The following is a 13498-nucleotide window of genomic DNA, read 5'->3' on the forward strand; positions in this document are numbered from 1 at the left end:
TCTCTTTCAACTGTCTTCTCAGCTCCAAGACTTCTCCTCCAAGGTGGTCCTCTGATGCCTGTCTCAAGTCTACTTCCTTCTTCAACTGGATGTCTTTATCTCTGAGTTGTTTCTCCAAGTCTCTGATCTTCTTCTGATAGCTGGCCTCAACCCTCTGCAGCCTCAAGCACTCCCGGTGTTCTGCATCTAACATGCTCTCCATCTCCTCGTAGGATCTCTTCTTGCTTCTCAGTCTGCTAGCATCTTCTTCTCGCACTCCTCGGAGTTGATGAGCCAAGTTTAACCTATCAGCTTTGGCTTTGTACAGCTCCAACTGGGTATCTTGCTCCTTCCCTCTCAAACGACGATTCTCCATCAGGGCTTGCTTGTAGTGCTCTGCAGGCACACTATCAGCAAGTACCAAAGGTGGTTGCTCCTGCAACGGCTCCATCCTATCATAGGGTAACAACAAAGTTTCTACTCTCTCCTTGACCCAATTAGTGTAATCGGGCATAGCAACGGCAAACTTCTTCCCTAAGACAGATCCATCCTTCATACCAATAGACTTCCAAGCTCTTCCTATCTGCTCCAATCTATCCGGGTCACTCTGCTTCTCAAAATACACACTTTCAGCTACCTCAGCCTCAAGTGGTCTTCCCTTCATCACAAACCCCAACTGGCGAAGAGAAAGAACCGGGTTGTAATTGATACAACCCCTAGTCCCTACGAGTGGCACATTACGGAATCCTCCACAGCTCATAATGACGTTACGCACATCCATCCGGTAAGATTGCCACCTGATATCATAGGAAGTAAGAGACATAACCCTCTGAGTCCACTTATGCGTGCTCTGAGCATCCACAAAAGGTCCACTGACTGGCAGAAGAGACAAGAACCATCTGAGCAAAAGCGGGAGACAACACCTGATAGCCCCACCCTTACCATGCCTACTGTGAATAGCATAGTAAGTGTCAGCCAACAGAGTAGGAACTGGATTTCCTCCAATGAAAATACTGACTGCAGCATAGTCAACAAAATTTGGCATACTCGGAAACAGGACGATCCCATAGATCATGACGGCCAACAGAGCATGAAAGGCTTCCCAACTTCCCTTCTCTGCTTCTTCTCTAGATACCCTCAACAGAAACTTCAAAGGCAATCCTACAACATCCCCGCTGGACTTCCAACTATCACTGACTTCCTTGATACCCAAATGGAGAACTCTGGCAACAACTCTGAGATCAACCTCCTTGGGCACATCCAAGAAAGGAACCTGATACCGGACCGGGACACTCAGCAGAATGGAGTACTCCTCAAGAGTAGGCGCCAACTGATAATCTTGAAAGGTGAAACAATGAAGCTCTGGGTCATAGAACTGTAGAAGAGTCTGCAACGGCACCGGATCGACTACCATCTTCAACAGTGTCAGAATATCTCCATACTGGTCAACAAACCCCTTCTGGTTACCACTGGTCATAAGGTTGCTCAACTCAATCAGAGACGTCAAAGGTTCACGGTGAAAGCTGTAGGAACAAGTCTTCCGCTTCAACTCTGGGACTGTTGCCATCTCTATCAGTGAACAAGCTCTGGAATGTACCTGAGAAATGATATGCATGCAGGGATTAGTTTTTTTTGTTTTTTCTTTTCTTTTCTTTTCTTCTTTTTTTTTGTATCTTTTTTATTGCGTTTCTTTTGAAAAATAAATATGCTATGATGCAAATGATGCAGACACGACTGGTTGGCTGTGTCTCTCAGAACACAGGATCAAAGCTTCGGCTTGAACTCGGAACCACAAATTCATCTGAAACCCAAAGTCATCTGAGACCCCAAAATTCTGAACCAATAGTCATCAACAGGATCACAAGTCACCAACAAGTCACCAACAAGTCACCAACAAGTCACCAACTGTACCTGTAATAATGATCATTCCCTCCCCACTCACGGGTGTCATCTAGGCCAGGGTAAGGTCGAGAGAAACGCAGCATAAATAACCTTTCGCAGAACATCATCATATACACACCCGAAGTATGTAACGATAATGTCCCACCAGGGTCTGAACTGCTCGTGATATCAATGTTCTGCTAAGTGGCGCAATACCACCCGCTTCCCATGAATCACTCTATTCCTAGGTTTCCTAGATTTCACTCATAGCCTGGGTATTGGGCCTTTTACCTCATGTAACTCCCACCCCAACAGAGAGAAACAGACAACCAGCTAGGTGAATAATGAATGTGAATGAATGCAAACATAAGCAAATAACAAATGCAAACAGTAAATGCAAATATATACAAATGAATGCAATAAATACAACAACAAACAGCAACCAAAACCCTAACCTAGAGAGCGCTAGGAGAGACTCGCTTAGGGAAGATGGACCAGCACAGGTCAACTTCTCTATTATATCCCCAGCAGAGTCGCCAGCTGTCGCATCACGCGAAAAACCGGCGGGAAAACAAGAACAACAGAGCCGCCACCGTGCGTTATTTATCCCAAAATAGGGAAAGGAAACGCTCAGAGTAAACCTGGAAAGAACATGGTCTCGCGACCAAAGAGAATGGGTTCGGGAGTCGGTTATGCGAAGGGAAGGTATTAGCACCCCTACGCATCCGTCGTACTCGACGGGATCCACGCACAAAAGGAAGGATAAATGGTCGCTATAACACTGCTCGAACACTCACACACACTGGCTGAAAGAGACAAAAGAAACTGACTGAAACTGACTCGGCAGGATGTCGCATCCTGGGCCTACTTAGTCTATCAGGCATAGACATCAGAGTCGAAGTAGTTCGGACTGGGGAAACGACACATGCTCGCTAGGATATCGCATCCTATGCATACGTATCTCCTCGGACGAGAGAAGAATCAGAGCATTCGTAGCTCGGCTGACACACACACAAACCAACACAAACAAAGGCAAACGTGGAGCCTGAATGCCAATCACTGGACTTACATCAGCATCCGAACCAAAACACACACAAAGAAGCAAACGTGGAGCCTGACTGCCAACCACTGGACTTACATCAGCATCCGAACCAAACGCACGCACACTGGAACCTAACTGCCACTCGATGGACTTACATCAGCTTCCAAGCACACAATAACGCAACAAGTTAATAGGGAGTCGGGGACTCGAGCCTATAACTGTCAAGCACACTCTCAAACAGACAGACAACAAATTGCTAAGGAGTCAGGCACTCGAGCCTAGCAACTGTCAGACAACACACACAAAAAAGAAAGAAGGGCGCCCGGAGAGATCAACTCAATCTCCTGCCTACATACTTCATCTGGTATGAAGATCAGGGCGATGTAGTTCCCCTACGGAGGGATAAAGGACTAGCCTAACCAGATAACAGAGGGAGACACAACTAGGGAGACTACGACTCGAGCCTAGATGTTATCATGCAAATTCATCCCTAAGTTAAGGTTTCTAGCTAACTGGCACAGGGAGCCAACCTATCCTAGTCATGACTTGCACAGGAAGCAAGCCACACACACACCTAACTTGCACAGGAAGCAAGCCAAGCAAAACCTAACTTGCACAGGAAGCAAGTCAAACAATCCTAACTTGCACAGGAAGCAAGTCAAACCATCCTACAAGCACAGATAGCACACACTATACACAAGCAAGTGGCTCAAACAAGGGTTAGGTTTTAGTCGAGGGGTCATATCAACCTCAACAAACAAACCTCTGGAACTGGGTGAATGTGCTCTTAACCTTGCCATTGAGGGGCTAAGGTGAAGCATATGAAAGGTGAGTGAAGGTAAGACTTCACAGCTCTTATCCCTGGCCGGGGAGAGCTCAAGACAAGAATGTGTGGGTTCAGAAAGTGGGAACCCTTCTACACATTTAAAACTGACTCAACTGTGCAATTGCACAAGATCTTGGGTTTTTATCTGTAATGCATCAACACAGTGGTGTGAGCAAAACAGAAGACACAACATGAATAGTGGGGGATAGATTGCATATCCCTACCTTCCACCAATTGCCTCTTCACTTAGGAGGACTTTGACTCTATGCAAGGACAAAAGTAAACAGTCACAAACATTGCCTCTTAAGGAGGACTTCAGACAGTTGCCTGGCCAAGTAACAAGCCAGGTCTTCCAGACTACATGAAGAAAAAGAGACATACCTCAATGCAAATTGCTTATACAAGCAAAGCAAAGCAAAAGTTCACAAGGAACTAAAAGCAACTAAAGTACCTGAAATCAGTCAAGCACAGTTAGTATACAAGTCAAAGTTAAATGAAAATGAAACAGATATCAACCAGTCAACACAAGCAAGTGAATGTGCAAGGCACAAGGCTTAAGGCATGTGAGCCAAGCCACCTACAAAACAAACAAAGTTAGACAATGATATTTGAGCAAGCTCAATCAAAAAGAATTGGTCTCATTGGTCATTTGTTGGTCAACCTGAAAACACGAGCTCAGATGTGAGTAACAGGACCACTAGGGCAAGCCTAGGGTCCAAAATGAATGAGAAAGCCAAAACAGCAAAGGGCAAGCATCCAAAATCATGTTCAAACCATTAAGAAACACAACCAATTGGGTTCACATTCATATCAATCATCATCATCATTTCATGAACAAATTAGGTCAAAGTGTTGCAAACAGAAGCTCATAGAAGTCAACAGCAAGACTTAACTCAAAAGCAATCATAATCAATTCCAAAAATCACCAAATAAATCATGATCAATCACAACCCACAGCATGGTAATCATGTCAAATTTCATTTTATTTGGACAAGTGGAAGGCAGTCAATGAAAATCAGAAAGTCAAAGCAATTTTGAACATGCTCAAAGAAGTCAACCAAACATGCATCAACTTAGAAAAATCATAAATCAGAGATGGTGTATGATAAATGAATGGGACCAAAGCCATGGCAAAGATGAGGATGTCTAGTTATCACATATCAAATTTCATGTCCATCCAATAAAGTATGAGAATTTCACAAATGAAATGGGAACAAGTGTCACAAAAAGTCAACATATGACCAAGCAGGGGAGAAAATCTCAAACAATTAGGAAATGCCACAAATAATTCCAAGAAAATTCACATGTAAACTAGACATACAAGAGTAGGTTCATGCAAAAAATCAGATCAATTGGAGGTCAAGAAGCATGGTAATGAAAATCATGAAGTTGGACATCAATGGTGTGACACAAATTGTCACACCCTAATTCAAAAAATCATATCTCACAAACCAGCAATGATAAATTCACAAACTCTACACCAAAATCACCATGAGTGTGTATAGTTTAAGCACAAAAAATTTGGGAGCCATTGGATACATTCTCATCATTTCACAATTGATTTGGCAAAGTGTACAAAATTTGGTCACATGTCACAAACCCTAAGGCCATTTAAAAACCACTCATCCAAAAATTCTGGAAAAAATAATGATAAAAAACTAGGGATCATGAGGAAGGCAACACAAAAAATCCCATTAGATTTGGACTAAAAATGAGCAAGTTATGATTTTTGCAAGATTGGTGATTAAAATGTGAAATTAATTTGGATTAATAAAGGAGAATGGCACTTTTGTAAATTTGGGATTCACTAATCAAAACACGGCCGTTTTGGCCCCTGAACGAAATAATTCTATTGGTTGGGGCGCGGGTACAGTAGCAAGGCATGGGGGTTCAAGATTTCTGGGCAAATCTCCCTAGGGTTTGAATGAACAGTACACGTTCTTCATCATGAAGAACAAAATTCCCAGAAATGGGAAAGGAGCATGGTAATCAAATCAGCAAACCACATATGATCCAAATTCAGGCTTGGTTTTTATTAATTTGAGCTACACAACAAGAAATGACCAAGAACATACTTGCTCATGAAACTTAAGAATCAAAGTTCTCACTCAATACAAGGCCATTTCACACGATTCAAATATCAACAGAATCAGCATACAAGGAACTTCAATAAGCATAGCATGGATTTTAGAATGGTGAAAGTCGAATTTTTACCAATTTTGAAGCAGAATGAGAAACAGTGTGGTTCTGGTCCTCTTGGCCTGAAACAGATGCTGTAGAAGCCTTCCAATGATGAATGAATGGAGGAGTTTGGCTCAGGAATGGCTTGGTGAGATTTCAAACTTGGACTGTCATGGAATGGTGGCTGCAATAACAGTGCTGCAAGAAGCTTTTTACAGGTGGAAAAACATGGTTGCAAACAGGTCCAAAATGTTGCTTGGACACTGCTTTAAAGCCAGGCAAAGTTTGTCCTTTGGGAGTTTTGGACAGGAAATTGAAAAATGCAAAATGAACTTTGAGAGAAATGAGTGATTTCTGCTGTGTATGGCTGCTATTGAGGTTTTAATGTATGACAGAAAATGGTGTTTGATATGGTCTCAAGCAAGGCCAGGCTTTTCTTCTCTTGGAAGTTTCTTTTTGGACAGAAAATCATACCTGCACCCAAGATGAAGTTTGAGGGAATGTCAAGTTTTGGTCTGCTGTCTTGTGGCTGTTAGCAGGGTTTGGTTCTTAGGGTGTTTTTGACAGAAAATTCTAAAATGCCAAAGCAAACTGAATGCAGTTTTTAGGATGAGTGAGCCATGGCTTTGTGTTATGCAGCTAGTAGGGTTTCACATGACAGGAAAATGACCATAATCTGCTCTTTCATGTTGCTTTTGGCAAGGCAGGGTTGGTTCTTTTGTGTTTTGGACAGAAAATGGAAAAATGCAAGAATGAAGTTTAAGAAAATGAGTGAAGTATGTTTCTGCTGTTGGATGGTTGCTAGCAGGTTTTTTTTTTAGTGACAGGAAATGATGGAATATTAGTGTATCAAGCAAAGCCTTCTCTTTGGAGTTTTGACAGTTTTTAGAAAAATGGCCAAAGTGGTTTTTTCTAGCATGAATGAATGAGTCAAGTTTCTGTCTTTGAAATGCAACAGCAAGGTGCAGTTTTTTGAGTGAGTGATCCATGCTTTCTTCTGCTGTCAAATGGCTGCTAAGTGTTACCCATGACAGAAACATCATGGAGAAATTCTGCTGTCATGGTACAAAGCATGGTTTGTGAGATGAATTTGGTGAGAACATGTTCTTCCTTCCAAAATTCAAGCAAGTTGGCATGGCTTCTTTTTCTGTTGGTTATGGGCTGCAAGATGTGTTTCAATTGACAGCAAATGTGCTTCTAAAATTCTGTTTTAGAGAAGTACAAAGCAAGGTATGGTGGATAGTATGGATTAGCATGATGAAAGTGTCCTTTTGTCCAAATTTCAAGCAAGTTAAAGAATGGCCATATGTACTGCATAATTGAGCTTGCAAACACATTTTAAATGACATTTCTGAGCTATTTCAATTGGCCAAATGTTAGAAAAATGATTATATCAAAAAGTCAAACATTGGTCAAACTTGCATTTAAATGAGATAGGTCAAAAAATGCCATTTTGATTGGTTAAGTTTTGGCTCATGAAATTTATATTTTTGGAAAGAGGGGATCAAATGTGACTTGTAGGAAAAAACCCCACCAAAAATGGCCAAACGGTTTGAGAGATATGGCCTTTTGAAGTTCAAGATTTTCTGAAATCGATTCGATCATAACTTGCCAACCACACATGGGAATTGAGAGTTCTTGGACTTTTTGGAAATGGGAGAACAAGATCTTCAACTTTCATGTTGGGCAAAAATTCATTTGAAGCTTGTATCATGATGTAAGTTTGAGGATCAAGACTTTCCATTTTTGACAGGTTTCAGTTACAGGTCCAGTTTCCATTTTTGGAAATTTCTGATTTGGCTTCAAATTCTTCCATGATAGTGTTTGACATGATATATGAGGACTATTTGGACATGAATAAGCTCTCTCAAACCAAATCCATCCATCAAAACCATAAAATCAACCACAGTTGACCAACAGTTGACTTTTAGGGTTTCTGGCTGACTGAACCTCTTCTGGTGAATTCCAAACCCTAATTCCTTGAGAGCTTGACTTCAAATGATGTCCCAAGACATATGAACTCTTGATTATTGATCATGGTGCCCAAATTCCACAAGAATGGCCACCATCTACTGCTTTGACTGACTGTTGACTGTCTAGGGTTTTTGACTGTCTGTGTATGAACTGATGACCTCTGAGCCTTCAATCCCTGACCAAAACACTTCAAATGGATCTCCAAGTCATGTGAACTTGTTGGACAAACCCTAGGGCCTTGGCTCCTTGAGAAATGCACTTGCTTGCTTGGTTGACTGATCTCCTGATCAGTTTGACCTAATTCTTCTGATTGGCTTGCACTTGAGGCAAAGAGACAATGCAATGCTATGCAGTGGACCATGCTATGCTATGACTTAATATGAGAATGTATGTACAATGATAGGTGCAAATTTGAGGTGCTACACGCACAAGCTAAGGAGCCTAGATCTCACCGACGATCCAAACACATACTCAGGCGTTATCATCTCATTCGAGAGATAATAGATAGAGGAGATGTAAAAATATGTAAAGTACCTACACTTGACAATATAGCTGACCCACTGACAAAGCCTCTTGCGCAGCAGAAGCATGATGGCCATACTAGATCAATGGGCATACGGGGTATGCCTGATTGGCTCTAGTGCTAGTGGGAGATTGTTGGTGTAAGCCCTAGAGGCTAATACTTTTGGTACTTGTATCGAACAATAAAAGGCTTTTTCTTTATTATGGTTGATTAATAAAATCTCTGGAATAGATAGTCCGTTTAATGTATTAGGTGTGACTTAATCATGAGAACACATTAAACATAAGGACACTATTATTAAAGTATCTGTAGTCGAGCTTTAGTGTGAAGTGGGATAACATTAAAGCATTAAGACTATTATGTTTGTAGACTGATGATCACATCTCATGGATTATGGATAAAGAGTTATCAAGTCTTAAACATAGGTATGAATATTAGGAGTAATATTTATACCGGATTGACCCGCTATGAGAATACTATATAGAAAGTTATGCAAAGTGTCATAAGTTATTCTCATGGTGATAATGGTGTATACCACTCTTCGACCTGAAACCACTATGGATCCTAGATGTGGAGTCGAGTGCTTTATTGCTGATCCAACGTTGTCCGTAACTGGATAACCATAAAGACAGTTGATGGGTACTCCACAAAGCATGCTGAGGGACATGAGTGACCTAGATGGAATTTGCCCATCCTGCATAACAGGATAAATGTCTATGGGCCCAATATTGAACTGGACAAGGATGACACGGTCTATGCCTTGTGTTCAATATAGACATAAGGGCAAAAGGGTAATTATACACATAAGTATTATCACAGAAGGAATTGTCAGATCACATGACATTTTCGTGTCTTGGGTAGCAGTGATGTGTTGCTAGATACCGCTCACTGTTTATTATGTTAAATGCGTGATTTAATATAATTGTCAACGTCACGAAAACCTACAGGGTCACACACAAAGGACAGATTGATGAGAGATAGAGTAACTAAGGAATACCGTAAGGTACGATGCCCTTAAGTGAATTATAGAACATCGTAAGGTACGGTGTACTTGAGTAGAATACGAAATATGGTAAGGTACCATGAGTTTAAGTGATTTTGGGCATATTATAAGATATGGGCCAAAATACACTTAAGTGGGCTTTTTAGCTTGAAGCCCACACAAGTGGTTCTATAAATAGAACCCTTGTGCAGAAGCATTCATTGCGGTTGCATTATTTTCGTTTTCTCTCTTTCTCTCTCTCTCTCTTACTCAAAGCCTTCATTCGTACCAGCTAGCACTGAGATTGAAGGAATCCGTTCGTGTGGACTGAGTAGAGACGTTGTCATCGTTCAACGTTCGTGATCGCTTCGTGGATCTGCATCAAAGGTTTTGATTGTCACAAGAGATCTGCACCAAAGGTTTCAATCGTCACAAGAGGTAAATATTCTATCACTGATCATGACCATTCGTAAGGATCTCTAAGGAGAAAATTTTAATTTCCGCTGCATTTTGGACCGCAATTCTCCTTCATATATCTATATATATATATATATATATATATATATATATATATATATATATATATATATATATATATATATATATATATATATATATATATATATATATATATATATATATATATATATATATATATATATATATATATATATATATATATAACTCAAACCAATAATAAAATTGAAAGTATAGATGTATTATAAAATTAAATAACTAAAAGTGAATATACATGGAAGTTAGAGGTTTGAGTTTCTAAAGGTGAGCCATATAGGTGTGGAGAGGAATATATGGTATAATTGAAGAGGTGTGTTTGGTTCACTCTCTGTCACGTGAGAAAAGAAGATCTAATCTTCTTAAAAAAAAATTCTAGTTTGAAATGGAAATAGAGATAATGAGGTTATCGTAGTGATATGATGGTGGGTGGAATATTGGTGATCATATGAGGTTATAGAAGAAACTCTTTATTTTTTGCTTCAAAGAAAAATACTGAGAGATAGAGTGTGAAGGTTACCAATGGGCAGCTATCCTCCTTAGCGAATTTGTATTTTTTTCAAAATGACTGAGAGAAAACATTGGAACCAAAGGGATGCACCGTTGTGGGTGTGTTTTGGATTGGCTTCGTGTGTCTCCCTTTCTTTCAGTAACATGTTATATATATATATGTATATATATATATATATATATATATATATATATATATATATATATATATATATATATATATATATATATATATATATATAATTGAAAATAGGGTTTACTTATTTTAATAAAATTTCAATATTGCCCTTAATGACTAAAAATAGTGAAATAAATGAGTTTTAAGAAAACAAATCAAAAATAAATAGATTAATCTAAATAATTAAAATTAAGTCGAAACGAAAGCATAGACAATTCTATTTATTTTTTATGAACGTGTTGATAATAAGATAAAAATAAAAAGACTCAAAATGGATAAAAATTGGGCGTAAAAGTGCTCAAAAAATTAAAACGGTTGCACCACAATGATCAGTGCAAAATAAACCCCTAGAAAATATACAGCATTTGAGCCAATTTTGAAATGAAAAATTACCGGTTTAATTCTCAGACGGACCAAAATGTGACCTAAAAATTAGCTAAAAAATAAATCGAGCATACCAGGTTAAACTACGTGAAACGTAGATTAATAAAACTGATGTCTTCAAGTTTGATTTTGAAACTTTTTCGCCCGCTGTTTTGACACACATTTGATAATTGATTCAACCGATTTGTCTGTAAATCCGAAATTTTATTTCGACTGACATTCTAGGAATTATGCGGTATGGAATGCATGTTATGATATGCAAAGATGCAACGACTATGACGAATGTGTTAATTGGTGATTCAGGGTCAAAATCGGGGTGTGACACCTATGGTAACTACTTTGAAGTTGGAAAATGATATTAAAAGTATTAGTCCTTAAGAACTTGATAGTTCTTTAAGAAGCCACAAGATTGAGCTCGAGGAAGATGAACCTCAGAAGCGAGGTAAATTTGTTGCGCTAAAGTCCAAGCCTGAAAAAACAAGAGCATATCAAGTTGAAGAAGAATCAGAAGGTTCTGATGAAGACTCATATGATGATGATGATTTATCTTTGATTTCTAAGATGGTCAACATACTCTAGAAACCTAATGATGTATCCTTACCTTTTAGGTTTTATCATTATTTCTCTGTTCCTTGGGAACAAATAAAAGATGGTGGCGACTCTGTATTTTTCCAACCGCGACAGAAACATGATTGCCAAATCCAAAACTAAAGACAAACATCTTGACCACCTGAGGAAACTGTTTGCTAGACTCTAGAAGTACAACCCTCGTTAAAATCCTGCAAAATTCACCTTCGCGGTTAGATCTGGTAAAATTCAAGGTTTCATCGTCAGTCAACGAGGCATTGAAGTCGATCCTGACAAGGTTCGAGCTATTCAAGACATGCCACCTCCTAAAACAGAAAAGGAAGTCTGAGGCTTCCTGGGTAGACTAAACTACATCTCAAGGTTCATCTCCCATCTGGCGCCTACCTATGAACCAATATTCAAATTACTGAGAAAAAATCAAACGATCGAGTGGAACGGCGATTGCCAAGGGGAATTCGACAGAATAAAGAAATACTTGCAAGAACCATCGATACTAATAACATCGATTTTGGGTGGGCCACTGATAATGTATCTTACAATATTAGATGAATCAATAGGTTGTGTACTTGGTCAACATGATAACATAAGCTGAAAGAACACACCATATATTATCTAAGCAAGAAATTCACTGATTGTGAGACCAGATACTCACTTTTAGAGAAGACTTGTTGCGCTCTAGCATGGGTTACTCAACGCCTAAGGAAATACACGGTCAGTCATACTACTTTATTGATATCCAAAATGGATCCAATTAAGTATATATTCGAAAAGCCTACTGTCACTAGAAGAATAACTTGATGGAAAATTCTATTGACTGAATATGATATCTAGTATGTCACTCAAAAAGCCATCAAAGGGAGTGTGTTGTCAGATTATCTCGCTCATCAACCTATGAAGGGTTATAAGCCTATGAGGTTTGACTTTCCAGATGAAGATATCCTATTTATCAGAGACTATGAAATCCCTGGCCCTGACGAAGGACACGAACTAGAATCGCGATGGACACTCGTGTTCAATGGTGCTTCAAATGCACAAGGTCATGGCATCGGAGAAATCATCACTTCTCCAGAAGGCTTTCATATTCCTTTCATAGCAAGATTATGTTTCGACTACACCAAAAACATGGCAGAATATGAAGCATGTATCTTCGAAAATGAAGCAGCCATTGATCTAAGGATTAAAATCCTTAAGGTATACAAAGGTTTAGCTTTATTGATCAGTCAAATCAAGGGGGAATGTGAAACTCGTGGCCATAAGTTGATTCGATACAAGAAACATGTATTGAAGTTGATTCCCTACTTTGATAAAATCAATTTTCATCATATTCTTATGGAAGAAAATAAACTAGCAGATGTTATGGCTACTTTGTCTTCCATGTTCCAAGCTAAGTGGGGCAATGAAGCACCCTCCATAAGAATCAAACACCTGGATGAACTAGCATATTGTTTAGAAACTGAGGGAGAAACCGATGATAAACCTTAGTTATACGACATCAAAAGGTATCTAGAGAAATAAGAGTATCCCGAGAACATGTCCATTACAGATAAGAAGACTCTGAGGAAACTATCAGCAAAGTTCTTCCTGAGTGGTAACGTATTGTACAAAAGGAATTATGACTCGGTCCCCGCTCAGATGCGTGGATAAACACAAATCAGACATGATCGTAACAGAAATCCATGAAGGTTGTGAAAGACTCCATGCTAATGGACATGTTATGGATAAGAAAATCCTCTGAGCCGACTATTACTGAATAACTATGGAGAGTGATTATTTCAACTATGTTAGAAGGTGTCACAAATGCCAGATCTATGCTGATAAGATCCATGTGCCACCAACTCCGTTGGACATCTTGACATCACCATGTCCCTTCTCTATGCGGGGAATTGATATGATTTGAATGATTGAGCTGAAATCTTCAAATGGTCATCGCCTCATTT

The 13498-nt window shown here is 39.3% G+C and overlaps 1 protein-coding gene across 1 annotated transcript in view; it reads left to right on the plus strand.

Annotated features, from left to right (window-relative positions):
- LOC127078672 (uncharacterized) overlaps positions 1-13043 on the plus strand; it is a 38326-nt gene extending 25283 nt beyond the window's left edge. The window contains exon 2 of the mRNA XM_051019105.1: positions 12393-13043. Coding sequence (XP_050875062.1) covers positions 12393-13043 — 651 coding nt within the window. The remainder of the gene's footprint in view (positions 1-12392) is intronic.
- Positions 13044-13498: the final 455 nt, after the last annotated feature.

The sequence above is a fragment of the Lathyrus oleraceus genome, chromosome 5, assembly GCF_024323335.1.
Source record: "Lathyrus oleraceus cultivar Zhongwan6 chromosome 5, CAAS_Psat_ZW6_1.0, whole genome shotgun sequence".
NCBI classification, from domain to species: domain Eukaryota; kingdom Viridiplantae; phylum Streptophyta; class Magnoliopsida; order Fabales; family Fabaceae; genus Lathyrus; species Lathyrus oleraceus.